Genomic DNA, 22,698 nt, shown 5'->3' with positions numbered 1-22,698 from the left:
GTACCATAATAAGTATGAGAAGTAGAGACTCTACAACAGCAGATCACCTTTTACTGCACCACCCTTCTACTGAAAAGGAAGCAGTCCACCTCAATACTGGTTATTTTTTCTTCTTTATTTTTACTGAACTATTACCTAAAAGCCCCAAAAGCTTTCTAAAATATTTGCCCTTCTCAGTTTCAACTTTTTTCTTATCTGAAGTCTTCCATTAAGTAAGACAATTCCCAACAAACAGATTTCAGAAAGGAAAAAAACCAAAAACACTAAAAAAATACAAAAAACCCATCCCCAAAAGAAACAAAGGGGAAAAAAAGGAAAAATAAGCCACAAAAAGAAATCACCAACCAAGATGATGAAAAACTCTTAAAGATTTGAATACCAGATATGTAAAGGGTGGTTATGGGAAATACAGATTCCTAATCACCACACTCCTGTTTCTTGCTAGACTTTCATCAACAACAGAACAAATCTGTCACCTTTTTCAAGCTTAGATGAGACCAGTTTATTAAAAGCATAAGGATTTTCGCAAGATACTGGGAAATATCTTATGAGATCAACCAGTACTTCAAAATTTCCATCAAATAATGGCTTTTACATGCTCCAAAGAGAATTGGACTTTTAAAAACAGCACCCACCATACATAGAACCATGTGCAAACACACCCTGCAGGAAGTAGCAACCCTATAAGTGCTGTAGGCTTCTGCAAGAAATGTTGGATCTCATTAACAATCCAGGGGCCACACTGCATCCATTCATAGGCACTGAATATTTTTTTCACCACTGTCTGGTGAAAAAGGAGTATCACTGCTACCAGGAATGAGAGGCAATTGATCCAGCAGTGCAGGCACCATCTCAGCCTTACACAGCTGTGGTGAAACTGCTTCAAAGTCACTTTTCCAGCAGCCAGGCAGCACCTATAGTTTCATTACTAAAAGCAGCATGCTGGAAGCAAGAGAACAGATAAGCCTGGGAGGGTCTTTGAAATTATTCATAGTCTTTCTACTGACAGTTTCAGCAGAACTTTTAACATTAAACAGCTTGCAAACAGAGATCAACAGCACATCAGCTCGTACTGACTACAAACCTTCTGCAGGTTTCAAGCGATACGCAGTGGGCATTAGCACAGCTCAAAGTGTTTTAAAAAAAGACTGTAGGAAGCTGGAAAATGCAGATATTTCAAGCATAATTCATGATCTAACTGTTGCTTATGATAATTTTGTTGTGCAATATACGCTGTGCAATTCTTGAAGGGAATAATTTGTATTATTTTCTCATTATAAAACTCAATTTTTTTAGCCATTGGAAAATAAAGAATGGCTGGATTTGAACCTATTTCTTTAGCAATGGGACACTACATGATTGACAATGCAATTACCAGTGTAAAGTTTTTGATATGCCAAGTAATACTTAAAATAGAACTTCAATATTTTTCATGTACAGAGCTGTGGGTTTCATAACAACCTGGTTTTTTGCAACTAAAGAAATCTTCACAGGTTCAAGAAAAATTCCTTTAAACTTGATATTTGTGAAGAGAGACACGAGTATGAGACATTCAAGCATTCCATGGAAAGGTTGGTGAAATTAACGTTTCAATTACATGAAGAGAACAGTTACACTTTTATAGATCTTCATGAACTGAAAGAACCTTTTTTATTTGAAAAACATTAAAAATCTGTCTCCTCTAACGATATTGAGAGATATTTTAGACTTCAATTTCCATATCTACTTTAAGCCAAGTTAGTATGTGGGCATGTAACATTAATGTCGACTTATTCCTTCCCCTTTACTCTCATTTTTCTCCTCTAAGCTTGCCAGGTACATTCTCACAGTTGTAAGTCACTGAGATTTACCAGATTCAACCTCTTGTATGGAGGTCCATCTATAAGTGCCAAAGAAAAGAATGTACCGTAATTAGTTAAGTCATTAAAAAAAAAAAAACAACCTTATTTCACCTTTTGACTTAAATCTTCACTTTCCTTGAAGAAAATATGAATGTCTGTTCACTTATCTGTCTCTTCTGTGACTACCCAGGACAGGCTCTGGATCCTGTACAATGCAGATGCAGTTTCACAGAGGCAAGTGTTCTGGTTTGTATCATGCTTCTGTTAGGACTGGTGATTTGTTAGGATATTTCCTTCTTTCTCTTAGAGCTTCTCCTACTATTACAAATCTCTTCTTTTTACTTTCTGTTCTTTCTCTCCTCTTGTTTATTACTAGTTTTCACCACAATTGCTGACAGAAGTTTTCCATTTCTTTATGGAGGACAGCAAGACTCCTCACTCTTCCAATCTGTTCTGGTAAAAGAGATCAAAATGCAAACCCTGCTGAGGAACTGTCTTCTTTCACCTTGAATTTCACTGCTCATGACCAAGCCTGTCTCTGTTGGTTATCCTAGGCCAAGATACATGGCAGCTTTTAAGACAGATATCAGTGCTGTTCAGCCCGTGAGACTAAACCTGGATTTTCCCTGTGTTTTCTGAGGACACCAGGAAGGCAGCACAACAGAATCTGCAGTAGCTGCTACAGCTAAAGAGAAGCTGCAGGTGTATTCAAACATGTCTTGGCAGGAATGCAAGCGTGGAAGAGAATAGAGTGTTCCAGCTGTCCACCGAGGGAAGTGAATTGAGGGGGATTTTTATATGCTACCACAATTTTCCACAGGCAGCACATGATCCAGAACCAGTTTCTAAAATAAAAGAGCTTTCCCATCCTTGGAGAGTTTGACTTTAGCTACAATCCCATCTCTATCTGCCTTTAGATTGACCTCAGCTGCTCTTCACACATGGGTGCTGATCCCACCCAGTAAAGGATGTTTGGGACACAGCCCTTAGGAATAGGTGAAAGTGGGATTTAGGGTTGATGGCCACCTGTGCATTTGTGGAATTTGGGAGAAGTCTACATCCATCAAGGCATTTAAAAATGTGCTCAACTTTGACTTCAATCAAACTCTCAAAATAAAGCGAATGCTTCACCTCAGATCACAAAATCCAACAATATAATGGAGGAAAGGAGCCTGTCTTACACTGATTTAAATCTAAAAATCACTCCAGCTAAATCCAGAGGTTTCTCCAGATTTTCCCTGATGTAAGTACTGACCTATTGCATTCACAAACTCCACAGCCACCACACTCAGTTCTTTATCCTGTAAGTTCATTCTTTACTTTCTCAACAGAAATATCTATATAATTATTCTATGCATGAGTAATATTGGCTCAGAAAGCCAACTAACATGGGATTCAGCAGACCCAAGAATTATGCAAAGACTCTTTTAAGCAGCTTACTATTTAAAAGAAACATTTTTTTAAAGTGCATCTACCAAAATAGCAATAAATTTTTTTTGCCCACAAGCAAATTAGCCATATTTCTTCAGTTCAACTGAAAAGCTGTGGACATTGAAAATTAAAAACAGTCATTCTATGAGGAGAGAAAAGCTGCATCATAATAATAATAATAATAATAATAATAATAATAATAATAATAATAATAATATCATTTTAAAGCAAATGTGTGAATGTCCTTTTGTGAGAGTGCATAAATGAGAATTAGATGGGAGAGAAGGAAAATAAGAATAAACATCATTTTTCTTAAAACAACCTAGAGATACTGGACCCACTCCAAAAATGGGCCACAGTCCCCTTTTTTGTCAGCTGTAGTTTTACTGCCACTTCAGTCTGCCTGGAGTAAGTATAACATCACCTAAATATATTCAATTTCTAAACAGTATTTCCCTACAATTGTTTCTTTCTCATTGTTCTTACCCCTCCTCTACCTTTATACTGCCTTTGAATGCCAATGGGTGGTTATGGAAAACATTTGCTGTCGTATCAAGGGCTTTCAGCCTTCAGTAACCCTGTTAGAACAGGTCTTTAATTAGCATTATAAATAATTGCTGACTACATTTTTGTTCTGGGATGCAGAGAAAAGTTGATTTGAAACTAATTCCAATTCAGGAATTTTATTTCTTTTTCTGCAGTTCAGAGATAGAGATGGAAGAATGGTCCTCACTCAGAAGTGACTGGCAACCTCTTTATACATTATTTTCCAGGTCATTTCACTGAGTGTTTTGCAGGTATTCCATTTCATTCTTTGGCAACTGACCCAAAACTTTGAGCTGGATTACTTGAGAGATAGGCATTGTCTCTGGTATCCTTGGGTAAAATAAAGCTATTTTTCTCGTCTGTAATTCTTCCCAATATTCCAGTGAAGACTCCTCCTCCCAGCTCTCAGATTTTTTCTTGACAATGGCATTTTGCCTTTAATTATTAGGATCAGAAGAAAAACATCCATATCATGATAAATTAGAAAATGTTTAATAAGAATGAGCTTGAACAAATTTTTGTTATAATGAAAGGATTAAGGTGCCTGATAGCATTAATATTTAGGAAAAATTAAACAAAATTGCTTTTTATCTGCTGCAAACTATGTTTAATATTTAATATGCCACATTATAAGGGCACCATTAGCACAAAGGGTACGACAACCTTTGTGTTATGAACCTTCATTTCAGCGGTTCAAACTTAGTTGGAAAAACTTCTAAAACCTGAATTTAAAACCATGTGCAAGGGGGGTTTTTTTGGCAGTTAGACCTGAGAAAAACTTCAAACCTGTGCAGGGCTCCAGCAGAACACTGTGCAAACAGTGGGGCTAAAGAGGCTGCCTCTTGCTGGCTCTCCTGACCCAGCACATGGTTTATTTAGAAGGGAGCACTGAGTTTAATTGTTCTGGAACTTATGGGAAGCCTTTCTGTTTTTTAGCTTGGAGTGTCTGGATGTATTTTTAGACAGCTTTAAAGCATTAAAAAAAGAGAGAAAAAAGTATTCTGAGGTGATGAAGGGTGATTTCTTTTTCAGTAATCTAGCAAGAGATAACTCTTATGTAAATATTGGGAGAGGAAAATTCTAGCTCTCAGGTTATAATAAATGAGTATAAATACTCTTTTATAACTAATAAGATGTGCTAAATCTGCTAGGACCAATAGTATACTTCTGAAAAAAAGAGCAAATTACTTTCTGATGTCTGAAATCCTGGAAACTTTCAAGTTTTCCCTGGGATTTTAAACAAATAAATCTCCAGGAAAAAAAATCAAAGTAAGCCCCAGAACCCAAGTTGTGCTTGCTTACAGTCATCTATGTCTGGCATGAAATTTTAAGGTAATAACATAACAGTATAATGTAGTAAATTTGGTACTAGATTTTTTACTGCTTGCAGATCACTGAACTGAGAAACAAATAAAATGAAAAAATTCTGAGGTTGTACCTAAGCTGCTCCTTACAATGACCTTGAAAAAAATCTATTATCTTTTGCCTTTATCTCTCCTCCTGTAAAATGTGATAATAAATACTAATTAGATCTTCTATCTTGGGATGGAGCTCTGAGAGGAAAACAGCAAAACCTTATAAACACTTTGCTTTTGCTGGCTGAATTTCCAAAGTCAGCCTCACATTCTATAACCCCAAAAACTTAACTAGAATAACCCTAACTCTTCAAAACCCATCAAGTCACTATGATTTACATTTAAATCTCTCCTTCCACCTCAGCTGACTTTCCTTTTATCCATGCAAGTCAATTGTGTTCATCTCTACCCACATCCAAGGCAGCTCTTGGCTGCTGGCCTGGGGAGCAGGTTCAGCTCTGCTGTGCAATCCATGTCTGGTGCCATCATTTATAGAACCATGGATTTTTCTATTCTCTATTTCTTACAGATGTCGTCTTTACTGAATAAACATTTTCCTCCTTTGCAAAACAAACGAAAAAAGTTCCACAATTATTTTGTTGTTACTGTGGTGTAACTGCATCCATTTCCAGCTTCTGAACACTACTGAATTTTCACAGCTGTAACATGCTTGTTTCCAAGGCACAGCTTTCTGAAGTTCACATCTCACATTCAAGGAAATCCAGTATTAAACAGGAGGAGGAGAGGAGAAATCAAACCATGTCAGAGACACTGCAGTTCATTATTACCTTCCAGATTTTCTGACTCTGGCATATACTGTGGCATTTAGAGACAACAGGAAAAAATTAAGAGACATTTCACTAAGTTGCAGGTTTATAGATAGGAAAAAAAGAGTAGTTGACCAGCATTTCAAAACTACAAGTGTTTCATTTGAAGCTAAGATGGAAGATATCCAGCAGAATCTTGCACAAACTGAAGGTAAAAAATGAGTACTGTTCAAAAACTGTCCAAATTCAAGTCTCATTTACCAATAGAATAGTAACGAGATATATTTTTATGTATCTATCCTTTAATAAAATGCACCTAAATTATATTTTTTTTAAGCTTGACTCCAATATCTGTGCTGTGTCACTTAGGGTCAGAGTGTTTTTTGATATTTTAAATTGGTTATAATCCCCTCCCAATGCACAAATGGTAGGATACCAATACAAGAAATGAGTACAGAGGCACATTTTGAAACTGGAACTCAAAATACCAAGTATCTGTACTTAAAGGTGTATCTTAAAAAATATACTCCAATAAATAGCTTTTATTGAGGCATTAGTGATGATTAAGCTCTCATGCATGTGGCTCATGCTGTCAGGCAGATCATATTAGTGATACTTGTAAATGTTGTGCATCTGCTATAAAGTATCTCAGCTTCACTTACCAGAAGGTTTTCTAAACATTAATTCACATTTTTGGTGGCTTCAAGAGAGATAGCTTTTATTAATTACATGTTAAATTAAAGCTACAAACAGCCTTTATTTATGTTAGCACAAGATTCTGTCAGTGGATATCTTTATTTCATTGCACTGTACTTTCCAAGAACTAAAACCTTCAAAAGAAACTCTAACAACAAGTTTGTTTTGGACCTAAAATTTTGTACCAACATTTGAAACAAAGAACAAAAGGAAATCTTCAGTTTCAACTGTAAATATTAAGGTATTGAAATGCCAGGTTGTGCTGAAAACCTATATTTGGAGGGCAGAAGTATGAAATTTCAAGTATGAAATCCCTCCTTCAAGGAAGGCAGACTGAAATCAAAACCAAAACTAAAAAAGCAAACCTTTGGAAATGCACCACGCCATTTTCACTGCCATCACTCTCATTCCCACATCTACGTGCAGCTTTGAGTGTCTTGATAATTTGCTAGAGAAGAGCTTTCCCTACCTGCAGAATTTCAGGGGAAGCCACACAGTGGCAGTACTGTGAATGCAAACACTCTGTTCTGTTGTGCAGCAGCTGCTAAGAGCTAAAATACAGTTTTCCATCCTTGGTTATGGTTAAGTTGATTGTTTCTTTTCTATACAGGAGAACATGCAGTCAACATGCAATTTATTTCTTCTTTAATTTTAGTACCCAGAGATCCGAGCACAGTCACACATTTCACTCCAGGCTACTGTTTCCTTGCTATTTGTATCCACTCCTTCCCTTCCTCTACTCAGATATGTTTGTAAAGCCCAGTTCCTTAGTGCACACTTGGAATTCTTTGCCAAAAGAAAAAGAAAGGGAAACAAACTGAAGGACTATCCCCCATATGAAAATACCAACACACCCACCCCAGACATTTATGATTCATTTAGGTTGTTGGTTTCTGTACTTTCATAGCACACACAAACAAGTTGATGAGTATTAGAAATGACAAATCCAGGATGCTCTGTTCACTTTCCTGTACGCTGAGACTCTTGTCAAAGACAGCAGCCACGCAGATCACAGATGTTAACTTCTGATTTACAGGTACCTCACATCAGCTGGGAAATTTCCACTCTTGTGGAAATTTCCTCCAAGTGAACGTTCACTGATTGCAAATAATTTTCTGGTTTTAAAAACCCCAGATTTCAGGCAGGAATGGAACAGTTAACATGAACATGTATTCTTAAAGAGTGTGACATGTAGCACAGGGTCTGTTGTTTGTTTGTCTTTTAACTTATACAGAAAACTATATTTATATCCATCATTCCCACCTAAATCAATTCCCCTTCATTTCACCAGTATTTCTCTTTTCTTCCCCTCCTTTCAAAGCAAGCTTTTTCCCAGCAGGGGTTAACACTCAGTGAATCTGAATGTGTTTCCTTCCCTACTTATCTTGACTTACTTTGCTTTTAGCCACAGAAGCTGCTCCTGAAGGTAAAGCCCTTCTGACTGCACATGCAGCAGCACTTTTCCCCTGGCTGAGTCATCCCTCAAGTTCACAGAGTTGAAACAAGCCAAACACTTCCTGGGCAGGATTTGCACCACAATCCTTTCCAGCAGTACCCCCAGGATAGAGACAGTCCCTCAGGAGAGCCCAGAGAATTATGTTTAATAAAAAAACTACACAGAAAAATACACATGCTACATGACTCCCCTTCATTGACTGAATGACATTTAAAAAACAACCAGAAGAACATTAAAGTATTCAGTACCGTAGCAGATGGGGAAAAAATTCCTTTTCTTATCAAAATTAAATTATTATATCACTCTGGTTGTGAAGCCATGAGGTAGTGATGTTTTTTAACTCCTCTAGGAAAAATATTAGGAGAGGACTTTACCGAATATTAAAAGGCACAAGAAGTTATTTTAACTTGGCTATTCCTCAATTTCTTTCTGTGGTAAACCTAATCTTAACTTGGATATTCCTCAATTTCTTTCTGTGGTAAACCTATCCTTTAGGTTGAATCTCTTTATCTTGAGCTGAAGTGCCTCTGCCCATCATTTTTCTAAATGGTATCACATATTTCCAATAAACAATTCCAAAAGAATTCTCCATAGAATGAATTCGATTTTTTTTTTTACAGCAGCACCTCAGAAAGGCTAAAAAAAAAAAAGTGACATCTTTAAACAAAAAGCAAACAGAAACACCATTTTCTTCCTCAATCTCAATAGCAATTCCTGTTAGGGAAGTCGCTAATTTTGCCATTTCACATCAGTTTACCAGAAGTCCAGTTACCCAGTGCAAGTCCCTAATAAATTAACAACCAATCTTTAATAAAAATCTAATCCTTGAGCTGCTGAGAGGACACTTTGTACACACTGTGCTTCTCACGGCACCATTCCTTTGGCCACACCTTTTGGGGCAGGTGGCAGCAGGGTGGGCACCCACACCTTGCTCATACACCTGCAGGTGCCTCTGAAGGGACAGGCTGTGCCAGGGAGTCCCACATCCCCTCACCATGGATGTCACCCTCCATGGGGCCTGGTGGTGTCTGCGCAAGAGCACAGAATGTGAAAAAAAACAGAGAATAAGCCAAGAAAAGGGCACCTGAGGGGAGGTGGATCCACAGGCAGGGCCCCCTCAGCCTGGGCACTCTCTTTCTAAGAAAGCAGTCCAGCTGAAATAAACATTTTATGGCTTCTTTGTCAACATTTTGAACAGTTCTCACACACTCATCATTGTTAAAAGACAAAATCAGGTAAGGGCTCGCGTGTAGGTTCTGTCCCCTGGCCGGGATGTGGGAGGCTCCCCTGCCTGCCTCAGAGCCTCGGGCAGCAGGTACAGCCCTGAGGGTTGTACACTCACCTGAATGGCTCAGCCACTACACACCTGCACTGCTCTCCTGACACCTGCACTGCTCTCCTGTCACCTGCACTGCTCTCCTGTCACCTGCACTGCTCCTGCCACCCACCTGCACTGCTCTCTTCTCCTGTCACCTGCACTGCTGTCCTCTCCTGTCACCCACCTGGCACTGCTCATCCCCACCCACCTGCACTGCTCTCCTCTCCTGTCACCCACCTGCACTGCTCCTGTCACCCACCTGCACGGCTGTGCTGTGGGCATGTCCAGTGTCCAGCCTGGGAATGCCACCACAGGTGCCGGGGAAATGCTCCCAAATACCCCAGGAGCCCATAAAGATAAACCAGCCCTGCATCTCACCCAGACCTGCTCAGCAGAAGGCAGGGAAACCTGCAAGGAAACCTGAGGGTCTGGGGGTGGGAATGAAGGCACTGTGTCGTTCACACCTCTACCAAAGATCCATGGTTTCCAAAGGGATGCTGCTCCAGCCAAGACCCAGCGCTGCCCACGCCACTCACCCAGCACAGCCCGTCCCCTCCCCAGCAGCACTCTGATCTTCCAGAGGCAGGGAGCTGTCAGCAAAGCTGCCAGCTTTCCACTGAGAGCCTGGAGCCTCACCTTTCCATTACCCAAAGCATCTGACAGCCAGTTATCCTCGTGCTGCCTGAGCAGTACTAGACAGAATGATTGGAATTAGTATTTGCTGCCAAAAAATATTGGATACTTTCTAATCACACTAGGAGAGCTCTTGCAAGGTTTTCAATCTCAGAGATGCTTAATACAGTGAAGCAGGAAGACGAAGTTTCACTTTCAAGCTGGAATTCAATAATCCTACCTGAAGCAGTTTTAAAAACAAACTTTAACCACTGCCTCAGCATCTAGAGATACAGGAAAGATCTTATCCCTATTGTATTATCATTAAATTTTAATTCTCTCAAACCTGTGCCATATCATACAAAAGTTAATTCATAACTTATCCCTAGTAATCACAGCATAAAAATCAGGTTTTTATCTTTTGGGTTTGTATACAACTGTTGAATCCCATGAGTCCAAGTTCAATATACAGCACCTATTATTTTAATGTTCTGTTCCTGCATTATCACTTGCCATACTTATTCACTGCTTATTTTCTCTACAATTCTCATTTTCCACAGTACAGCAAAATGTTTTTGTCTTCTATTTTAAGTTCTATTAAAAAAGAAATTGAACTCATTGCTTTGACTTTTACCATGGCACTTCGAATATAAGGCAAGTCTCACTTTTAGCAGAAGTTTGCACCTTTTCCTCTGCATTAAACATTGTTTCTTCACAGCAAATGAATAAAAACTTTTTCGTTAATGATTCAAACAAACATTTTAAAATATTAGTCAGGATGTTGCAGCCCTAACTTTGCTTAGAATTGTATTTCTGATGTATTGCACATTCTATGTTTTTATGTCATATGTAAATTTAAACAGTACTATGTATTTTTAAAACCCTGTGTTGAAAGATCTTTAAAGTTGCAAGGCTAAGTGAAGGAAAGCCAAAATTTAACCTGACTGTACTGGGTCCTGGTGCATTCTCAATTATATTATGTCATAGGTTATTACATCTTGTTAAATTCAACTTGTCTAGCACTCTTCAGACCATTAAAAGATTCTTAAAGAGATGTTACATTTTCTGATTACAGTTTTTGGCTCTTATTTGTGTAGTCTTGTGTTAACAGTCTGATTTTCAAGTACATTTCTTGGTGACACTCAGCTTTGTCTGTGTAGAGCTCTTACTACTAAGTACTTACAGCTGATAAATGCCATTCTTAACAGAGGTGATTTTCATTCTGCTTCACTCCATTAGTCCAAAGTATAAAATTGCAATGAAAAGCTGCAATGTCCTCTTGGTAGTTTGACTCTACTTTGAGCTCAGTGCTGCCCATATTTATCTAACTTACAGACTCATTTCAGGGGGAAAAAAAGCTTCAATTTTATGTACTTTTTGTTAAACCTGCCAAGGTTAGGGACCCAGTTCTGTGAACACTTTTCATGCAATCAGTTCCACCAAATGCCTATCACCTGAGGAGAGAGAATGACCTGTTTCAGGATGGGATATAATGCACAGCTCTGGTCATATTTTTCAGCTATTAAACTCAATACCATGGACTGTAGTGGGAAAAACCTACAATACAGTTGTTTTAAACTGCCACAAAATGTCCCAACTGCAAATTTCATTGTGGTTTGCACCAGTGATGGGGGAGATATTTTCACACAACTGTACTCTTCTAAGATTTTTGAATTTCTCATCAGAACTCCAGTAATTAAGTATTTATAGATGACAAAAATGCACCTAACAGGAACAAACCCATTTGTTTCCTATGTGCTTCAAACCTTTCATGAATAAAGTAGTACCAAGGGTAACCTTTCATGAATACAACCTTAGGGATCACAGGGTGCCCTCAATCAACACAGGGAACTCATGTTGACAGAGAATATGGGAAACAGATTGAGGTATTAAAGCACATAGCCTCTGGTGTTTCAGATGTAAATACTATAACCATCAAATATTTAGACTCTTATGTAAGCAGTATGTCATTTTTTAAACAGTTACTGCTTGGAATAAATCTTTAAGGATGGAATTTTCAGAAGTGCTCCATATTGGCCTAACTTTGCTCTTACTGAAATCAATCATAAAATTTTCACAACTTTAGAAAAGGACTTTGTCTGTTTATATGTTTCCACAGCACTAAGCACAATAAGTCTTGATCCTGGCTGGGGCCTCTTGACTCTGCTGTAATCTAAAGAAATTGATTTATAGGAGATCAGTTAGATAAATGATAAGGGAACACACACTTACATATAAAACAGCTAGGGTTTTTCATGATGGCATAGTAGCAGCCTTTGGAACTTCTTCATCATTTTCTCTTTGAATCCTAAAACTCATTTGCCTTCTTTTATATTAATTTAATTTCCTTGTTATTAGTTTTCTACAATATAATTCCATCTTAAATTTCCAGTGAAGTATCCCTCCAATAAAATGTAACTTGACACAATGACACAAACAAATCCCATTTAATCTACACAATAAACACATTAATTTTGGGATCTGATTCATACATTGTTTCAGCAGAATATATTCTCTCCTCTATTTCCACAAAAGCTATTGTCAATAACAGTGATATGGAACCTCCTCTAGACTTCCAGGAATAACCACCTTTGCTGAGCTGGGAAAGAGGAAGAGAGTGTATTTCTTTTATAGGTTTGTAGAGTGGTTAGAACTTTACTTTTGTTATTTCACAAGATTCTCATAAACATTAATCTGCCCCAGGATTGGCAGTTATTTCAATTTAATATACATGCCAACCTGAAACCTGTCTAAAAAGATCTTTTCTTCCAAAGATCTGCACTAAGACCAAGACAAAACTTCGGCTTTTCACTCAACGTGAGGTTTCAAGAGGTCGACACTGAAATGTCTTTCTCCTTATTTTCTCCAAGTATTTTCTCCAAATAAAATGCTACAAGTTATTGAAATGACATAGACAATTCTCAACGGATTTTTGTGGGAGCTGCTACCCCCATTCCCTTGTCCCTGCTTCAGCCACTTATTCCCAACTCCCTTACTGCTCCTGTGGCTGGAGCTATACAGCTGATTTTGGATCTCTGTGATGACCCAGACCAAGACAAAGTCCTCTTTGTCTTCCTTGAAATTTTGGTTTTGCCCAGGTCCCACTCCCAGCCTGGTGCTCCTGTGCAGAGCTGTTCCAGGATGAGGGAGGGGCAGCTCTGAGGAGCTGGAGCTGCACCTGGCGAGGATTGCATCAACACCCACCTGTGCCACGGGACATATTCCTGAACTCCAAAAGCATCCTCAGCACATCCCTCAGGAAAGCAGGAGCAAGCACACGTGACAGTATAAAGCTGGCAAAAGAACGAGCCTCCAAGAGTAGCCAAAGTTGTAAAATAGGCCAAGGAAGGAATCAGGTAATGATAGCAGCTTGTTCATCTTTACCTAAATTCAGGTGATGGTATCACTAGCCCCAGCCTGCTATATATTTTATAGTAAGCAATTTTAGTCTTTCAGATTAGCAAGCTATATATATATTTAGTGCTTTATTCTCAAACTGTTTCACCACAAATGACAGCTCATTTCACAAACAGCTTATCTTATGGCTAAAGATATATAAATACATACTAAAAATGCTGCTGAAAGTCTCAGAATGTATAATGCAGCCTGGTAGACATGGTAGTGATTGTAACACTGCATTGTAGACACAAATGTTAAAGAAACTTGGCAAGAAGCAACACTCAAAGCTACTCAAAATTCAGATTTTCTCAGACTTGTCCCCTTCTGATGAATGGAACATATGGGAGTATTGTTCATAAAACTTAGATTGCTTTTCTTGATGTCTACCAAAATTCCTCATCATGACAATATTTACCAAGATACATACAGATTCCAATTTGAATTAATTACCCAGAAGTTTTTCTGTGCTTCCAGGTTTGCTGGAAAAGAAAAACACTTCAGAAGCAATGTGTTGTGAGCATTTAGCAGTAGATGTTGTAGCAGCAGAGGTAGCAGAGTGCTTGCTGGGGAAGGGAGCTACCCAGTTAAAAGCCATCAATGCTGACTGAGATAAAAGACAGGGAAGAAAGCAACTGCTTTGCCAGGAAGCAGTTTGAAATCTGACATTATAAACAAAACACATTTAGATCTAGACATAAATCCTCCGTATGCTGAAGGCTCAATAATATTTTAGCTAGCATTATTACTTACAAGCAAACAGTTCCTGAAATACAGCATCAAAACTCCAGAACAGCCTTTAACCTTGTGTTCATCCACTCAAGAGCCATGTTATTTATTATCCTTTATCCCTTAATTATGGGGACTTCACCTACTGCTCTCTGCTCATTTGAAATGCAGAATAAAATACAATGGATGTCTAAAGACTTAACAGGTGTCAACCAGATATTTGCCAGCTACTGCTACTATTCTACTGGGAGGAGTTGCTGTTCTATAAATACTAATTAGAGTTTTGCACATGATCTTGCTGAAATACCTAAGGTGATGAGTGGCCAGTTGTTACTTTTAAAAGATTAGCACAATTTGAAAAACTAATGTCCCCAATGAGGCAATGCTCACACTGAATAATCAAGAGTTATAGCTGTTCTCTGCCCAAAGGGAATATTTGCTCACTTCATCATTTGGAAAATCTGCTGCCTCTCAAGCAACTCACTCTTCTATTTAACTTTGAGAAACTTGGAAAACTTTGTCAATCAATATAATAGTACAGTATATATACTTAGATGGCCTTCCACTGCTATGCCCACATGGCAGGCTTTACTACCTTTACTTCCAAAGACAGAGCTCTTAGTGTGAAATCATGATTAAGAAGCTGCAACAAAATAATGTCGTACTTAAATCAAGCAGCAAAGAAAAATAGGATTACAGTATAAAGTCCATAAACACAGCCAAAATTCAATTTCCTCAAATCCATCTCCCTTCAAATTCTTCACCTCCATTAAATAGGGAAAACAGACACAGGCAAATCAGAACAGGTCTCTATGATACTGAGATTTTATATTAAAAATTTGTATATAGTAGTTTTTATTTTAAAATCCTCTCGAATTCTCTAAAATCTTGGTAAAATATAGGTGAAAAACCAGTTAATTTTAAGAAAAATGTTAAAGTGACATGGCCCATTTCCTTGGTTTGTAATAAAATCTTGAGTTTTATCTTCTCCAGTCTGCTATGGAGAGCAAGTGATGTCACGAGGTGTGGCACATTGCTGTATTTCTATATGTGAGCTGTGCTTCAATGCAGTGAAATTTGACACAACTGATACAATCCCTTATAATTTAATGTCCATGACCACGTGTGGGAAAAACATATATATCCTTTTAATCAGAATTTTTTTTCAGGCTTTTAATTTTTTTTTAAAGAAATATTTTTTTTTTAACAGTGAAACCTATATTTTTCCTTAGCTGTCAAGGATATCCTTACTGCTTCCTCTTTTCCAGTAGCTCATCACTAGAAATGTTTGGCCTTACTTCAAAAGAGAAGAATATGTCAACACCAGAACATCTGTGTCCACACAGAGTGCTTTGATGACAGTGATATACTCCATTTACATCAGTAACACTGAGCTGAACCTTGATGCTGTCTGCATTTAAAGATCTTACCCCACAGGGCAAGAGAATACAGGTCAAAAATGTTGATCTCTGTTTGATACACTCTCTACTTCAAGAGCACTTGGCAGCAATTTGTTCCAGAGTCAAGAATCAAACTCACAAAGTGTTGCAAAGCTCGGAGCCATGTTTGCATAACCACATTCAAAACAAATATTAAAATTCAGTCTCTGGAGGCCAATCTACTTTTGATATGCAGGGGTTTGTGAGCAATACGGTCAAATTCTAGCCTGAATACAGTAAGAAGCTTCTCATTTAAATCAAAAAGCCATAACTCAGGCTTGAACATCTGTTATTAAGAGAGATAATGTACCTATATCTCTCAAATGCAAAAAGGAAAACAGGCACTTTCTCATCTAAAACTCAAAACTGGGTATCTACATAAGGGAGTGGAATAGTTCTGTGTGACACAGAGTTGTGCCTATCAGTGTGGCCAGAGGAAGTTGGGTGATTTTCAGTATGGAACAAATACCTCCACAGGCAGGCACAATAATGATTAATTCCTCAAGTATTTCATACAGAGGAGTTCAGAGATGAAGCCTGAGCTACAGAGTATTTGTAGCCCATGGCTACTGGTAATCTTCCTTTTAACTGGATTTTAAAACCTTTAGTGTTTCTTCAGCTTTTGTAATTAATATATAATTTTCTAATTTAATCACATTGTGTCCACTAAACTGCTATGCTGACATAAACCCTGATATGAGGTGGAGAGTTTCAATAGTTTATTTCCACACCTCCCACTTCTCATGTAAAGCTCAGCACATTTACAGCAGTGAATGATCCAGCATTGCTTACAAGACTAATACATACAAAACATCAAACAGGATCCAATCAATGCAGCTGGATATTGCCCTGCTCGTGCTCAAGGACCACAACCACCTGTGTGCTGCAACAGCAGCTGCAAGTACTGCTAAATCCTATTTCAGCAAACAGAGAAAGAGAAAATTTTGTTTACAGGTTGCACTAGAATGCCATGGAAACAGATACAGAGGTAACTCTGAAAGGCATAATCCAAATGGAAGACAGTCCTGATAGAGCTCATATATCCAAAAATAATATATATGTTTTCCCACTTGGAAAACACATGCATAAATCCTATTAACATCAAGACAGAAAATTATACTGAGTAGACCCCAATATCACTAAGGTCCCTGATAACAGTATGAATTAATGTTCACCTTCAAAGCAGAGCACAATGTTTTCATATGCAGACTATTAGAAAAAAATAAAAATATCTTAATAGAATAATCATATTTTAAAAGAAAAAAATTACATCTTAAATTTTTGAAACAGGATTAAAGTGTGGTAGTAGCCCTGTAAAAGGAAGATGCTCAGCACCTGCTGCCTGCACTGTGCCTGGCTTCAGGCAATGTTATTCATTCCTCGCTTTCATGGGAGCAAAACACATCCTCTAAAAATATAAAACATAAAAATAAATAGATCTCCGGGGAAATGGAAGAGAAATCTGTTTTAAAAATAGTGAAGGAGCCTCTATGTTCTAAAAAAATAAGTCCATTTTGCATTGTTTTGTAAGATTTACACTTTAATTTGAAACCAAAGTAAGGCATAAAATTTGTATGAAAGCAATATCTGATTTATAGATAAACTTAAAACACAATACACTTAGCTGCAAATACCAGACCCCAGTGAGAGAAGGAAAAGGTTTTGAAAGATGATTAAAATATGCTTGATAAATTTGGCCCTGAAATGCCCCAAAAGATTTTTCTGAAGTTAAATAGTAAACACAATTAACATGACTTTTGCTACAAAAAAACACTAAATGCAGTGGATACTTTTAATTAATTTTAAATGCTATTACATGTTCCTATTGAGCTGGAATTGACTCAATCCACTAACTGTACTGTGAGACAGTTCTGTTGTCCATATGACCTTATCATCTAGACAAAAAGCCAAATATCCATTCTGTTGGTCATATGAAGAGGAAGCCACATAATGAGAACAATCTTTTGACCACCATTTCCATCTTGTGAGCGGAAAATTTGTGACAGTTGAAGCATTTAAGAAATATATATTTATGAAGCCCACATAAAGTCCAGCTTGATCAAATGTATTGCTAATTAACCAATAAAAAGTAGCAGCGGTGAAGGCTGACAAGAATAACTTACTGTACACCTCTGGCCTAACCTCACTATCCATATTCAAACAAGTCTCCTGGTAAAGACAAATCATATAATTCTTGGGAGTCTTGCATGCATTCAGACTCACTAGATTTACATATTATTATTCACAGTAGATGTTTCATTACATTTGCTTTGAGAAAATGTACAATCTATATGGGTATTCACATGTTTAATATGCACATGACTTTCCATTTTGTACATTTTCTGTAGCTGATGATGAGGTTGTTTGGCCTCCCTCTGTCTTAGACCAGACACTGCTCATTCACCTGAGGTCAACTCACACGGCAGAGCTCACATTCCTCCACCAAACTCCAGCCACCCCAAAACAGGCAGAATAATCCAAGCACCTTTTCAAAACCAAACCAAACCCACTTCATCTCCCATAATATTTGCAGGGGTTTTTTTGGAGATTAATACAGGCCAAAAATGGTACAGTTACTGTCCTAAGAGCTGGACAGTCGCTGAAAAAGAATTTTCCCCAGGGTCTGACGTCTCAGTTTGGTCAAATGGACATCACTTCAGTCATGCCACTTGAAACAAGGCACTACAAAGGGGCCTCCAGAATTCACATTGTCCAGCTGCTCCAAAGAGAACCTGTCCTCACAACACTGCTCTATCAAGGTTTCTCATCATCTCAGGTAAAAGTGCTCCTCAACCAGGGGGTCTTTGGTATAAGTGCCAAGAAAAACACATTTATCTCATTAATTCTTTGAGAGAATAACTCACCATTTGGGTCGGCTTGTGGATTTCACCATTGGAGCCATCCCATCTCTGTAGAGGCTTTTTGTTTTGCTGAAGTTGACAACATTGAAAATTACTCTCTGGAGGGGAAAAAGGAAAAGAAAAGAGATCAGATATAAATTCTGAAAGAGTTTCTATATGTGCTGTCTATACCAGATGCATAAATATATACACAGTTAATATATGAAATAGATGTGTACCTTATGAATTATTGTTATTCTCCATAGACCTCAGATAATGGATATCCTGTCTGCTCCAAGTATTTAAAATGTCTATGTTGTTTTACACTGCATTGGTAGATATAAAATATATGTTTTTAATTTAGCATGCTGATTTTTCAGTAGGAACCCTAGCCAGATGAAAAAATAAGCAGAGCAAGTCCAGTGTGCTGCAGTTAACATTGCAGAGGTGGATGGAAAGCTGGGAGATGGGGTAGCATTCCCTGTGAAAACCTTCTAGCTGCTTCATAGAATCATAGGATAGAAACATAGAATTGCTGAAGTTGGAAAATACTTCCAAGATCAAGTCCAATCATTAATGCTAAGTCCACAGCTAAACCATGTCCCCGAGCACCACATCTGCATCCCTCTGGAGAAAACAACCACTTCCCTGAGCAGACAGTTCCAATAATTAACATCCTTTTCAGTGAAGAATTTTTTTCCTAATATGCAATCTAAAACCTCCTCTGGTAAAACCTCTTGTCCTATTGCTTGTTATCTGGGAGAAGAGACTGACCCTCACCCTGCTACAACCTCCTTCCAGGTACCTGTAAGGTGTCCCCTGATCCCCCTGTTCTCCAGGCTGAGCCCCCCAGCTCCCCCAGCTGCTCCTCACCAGACTGGTGCTCCAGACCCTGCCCCAGCTCCCTTGCCCTTCCCTGGACTCACTGCAGCCCCTCAATGTCAGTTTTGCCATGAGGGGCCAGAACTGGACACAGCACTGGAGCTGTGGCCCCACAGTGCCCAGTACAGGGGACAGTCACTGCCCTGGTCCTGCTGCCACACCACTGCTGGTACAAGCCAGGTGCCATTGGCCTTCCTGCCCACCTGGGCACAGCTGGCTCATGTTCAGCTGCTGTCACCAGCACGCCCAGGACATTTTCCCCTGGGCACTTTCCAGCCCCTCTGCCCCAGCCCAGAGCACTGCAGGGGTTGTAGTGGCCCAAAGGCTGGACCTGGCACTTGGCCTTGTTGAACCTCACACAGTTTGCCTTGGCTCATCAACCCATCCTGTGCACATCCCTGTCTTCCAGCAGATCAACCCTCCCATCCAAGTTGGTGTCATCTGCAAACTGACCAAAGGTGCACTTGATCCCCCACCCTTCTTAGCCTACACACAGCAGCAGCAGCAAAAAAAAAAAAAAAAAAAAAAAAAAAAAGTTTTCTGATTTTTCTATCCAAAGATAGGAATATTTCTCTTCCTTTCCCCTAGCGAAAGGAATAATTTTCTTTTGCAAAAAAGTGTACAGGATACCTAAACAGAAATTGCACATAGTCATCAGTTGTGTGGATATATAAGGAGAAAAGATTCTAAATCTGATCTTAGTTTAAACTAAAACTTTGGGAAAACTGTAGGTGATATTTAATAGGTCAAGAGAAGAGCAAAATTTAGATCTTTAAGGGTAATGGACTGATACTAAAAGCAAATTAATGCAGGGGGAAGACAAGAGAAAACAGAGGCAAAACCTTTTTCTTTACCATCTGTCTGCTTCAAGTCATTTCATACAAAATCACTTATTGTGTCTCTGTTAAGAAAGTCTAAATTGAATCTGGCTCATCTCATGGATTACACTGACTTTTCAGATGGTAAATGCAGTGTCCCTCATTTCTTGTACTCTTTTGATACCTAACATTGATGTGCTCCAACAAAATAAAATATGAAGTCTAAATTCATTTTTATAAAACAGTCCACAATATACACAATGGTACATTCAATCTCTATGTCTTTCTTTACATTTGTTTTTTAAAGGTAGAAGTGAAGACAAATCACTAAAAATTATATTCACACTTTTCTTTTAGAACAAACTATTGTAATGCTGGTACCCTTCATAATGGTCCATGAGAAGCCTAAGAACTCATTGATCACTGTTTAAAATCAAACAAATTTTGACTAAAACAATAAGATTAATTCAGCTTTCATATGTAATATTTTGCAAAAACAAATCTGGACCTTCCAGGCAGTTTGCTCAGGCAACAGGGAGCGATAAGATTAAACAGAGAGGAATCAGCAGTGGGACACAAACAGGAACCAGGAACATTTATCCTTTCATATGGGTCAGGGAGGAAGCCAGGTCATCTGCACAGCCCTAAGTAGCTCTGTATTCAAGAAAAAATAAGTAAGTTTTTTTGAGGTAAGGTAGAGTTGAAGATTTTGTGAATGGGAGCAAATACATCTATGTTGCAAATTCTGCAAATCACTAAAAGCAAAATCTAAAAATAACCTGTAGGTTTGACTAGAACTGACATGAAAAACTGGCAAGTTGAGAAAATCACTTTCTTGAAGGTAGTAATTCAATTTTGCACCAAAGGTAGTGAGGAAACTACATATCCCTGCACAAGAGCTTTCATGTATTTTGAGATTTTCTAATGGTCATGAAATTAACTTATTTTTATAACCCTGGATGAAAGAATGCACTTAATTTACAGAATGTTATGTTTGTAATTTTAAGTATTTAGGACATTGCTTATCTGATGAAATATCCACCTTGGGAGGCCTCCAGTTTTCAATCTTCTTACATTTACCATGGATGGCTTCAAGGTGGAGAATGATATCTAGGTCTCTACATGCTTTATGCTCTACATGGAAACATTTCCCTCTATTAGAATGCTCAGATTTTCCTCTGTTACTTAACTCTCTTCATATTTTTGAAAACAAATTAAGTTGCAACAAATTGGTTTGTTAATCTTGATGTTTGCATGGAGTGAATGAAACAAACAAGATCTCCAAACCAATTGCCTTAAACTTTGGATGCAATCATGTCACTGTTGGAAAGGGAAAGTTGCTAATTTTGTTACATACTGACTCAGAGCAGACAGCTGGTAGAGAATGTTCTTATTCCAATCAAGCTTATTTTGTATAATGAGTTGGGCAAATGTACACAACTGGGTAAGCAATGTATATAAAAACAAAAATATGCAGCTCATTTAACAAAACACTGCAGATTACAGCGTTCCGAGCACTCCTGCTCGCCGTTAGCAACGCGTGCAATTCCCCCAGCATGGCACCGAGCTGGATTGGCAGAACCAAAAATTTAACAGCACAGAACAGGACTTTATCAACACACACCACTGAAGTAATAAAGCACACAAACCGAAGCACTCAAATGAGCAGCTGAACTCCGTCAAGTGTTCCTGGTGATAGTTAAAACAGTCCATGCAGCTCAGCCAGTGGAGTGTGCGAAAATGTAATGACTGCAGGATACACACTGGATACACACGCTGGAAAAATATGCAGCTTGCTCAATAAGGTATGCAAACAGCTTTGAACTGAATGCTATCATAAAAGGCTGTGATACAGCAATCAAAGTTTTGCTGAACAAATCTAATTTTTAGTCTAATTTCTATCTATACTTCTATCCCTTAACACACCCGTTATGCAGCATAAAGAGCAAAAGGACTAAAAACAAACTGTGCACATTAAAACACTTTTTTTTCAAGAAAATTATCACTATTCTGAATGATTATATGAGTTACAGAGATGTACAACATTGTCATCTTATAAGCAATATAATTGAGATACTCCAAACTGAGTATTCAAGAATTTAAGAAATGTCAAGTTAACAAAATAAGACTAGATTAAATGTACTCAAAATCCCTATAAATTGTTCTAGTCTCCAGAACATCAGTACAGAGAAAAATGGTGGAAATTTTTACAATAAAAATACTTGTTGAGTATTTGGCAGTGTATGAATACCACTAAAAGAAGCAATATTCAAACTGATGCTGTACCAGAGATTATAATTCTATGCTTTCACTTCACATTTAGGATAAAATCTTAAATCTATTGCATTATTTTGACAAGCTGATCTGCAATTTCTGGGTAGGTAGAAGAGGCAGGGTGTAGAAAAGCCTCTCAGGACAGCATTGAGTCAAACCATGCTCTTGGGGATGCACCAGGATGTGTTGTGGCCTCACAGCACGAGGGAAGACAAATGCTGCAGTCCCAGGCTCTGTGCTTGGGCTGCCAAATCTGAGACAGAGGTTGGAGAACATGAGGCAGGCAAGTTCTGCCCAC

General features: G+C 38.3%; 1 protein-coding gene across 9 annotated transcripts in view; it reads right to left on the bottom strand.

Moving 5' to 3' along the window:
* The window catches only part of BEND5 (BEN domain containing 5), an 875,016-nt gene that overhangs the window by 640,257 nt on the left and 212,061 nt on the right, over positions 1–22,698 (bottom strand). For all 9 annotated transcript variants that reach the window (XM_088169744.1, XM_014870680.2, XM_088169743.1 and 6 more), the window contains exon 4: positions 18,451–18,545. In XM_088169744.1, the coding sequence (XP_088025870.1) occupies positions 18,451–18,545 (95 nt within the window). The remainder of the gene's footprint in view (positions 1–18,450; positions 18,546–22,698) is intronic.

Source organism: Sturnus vulgaris, chromosome 9, assembly GCF_052056855.1.
Source record: "Sturnus vulgaris isolate bStuVul1 chromosome 9, bStuVul1.hap1, whole genome shotgun sequence".
NCBI classification, from domain to species: Eukaryota; Metazoa; Chordata; class Aves; order Passeriformes; family Sturnidae; genus Sturnus; species Sturnus vulgaris.
This window is presented reverse-complemented; position numbering and strand designations above follow the sequence as displayed.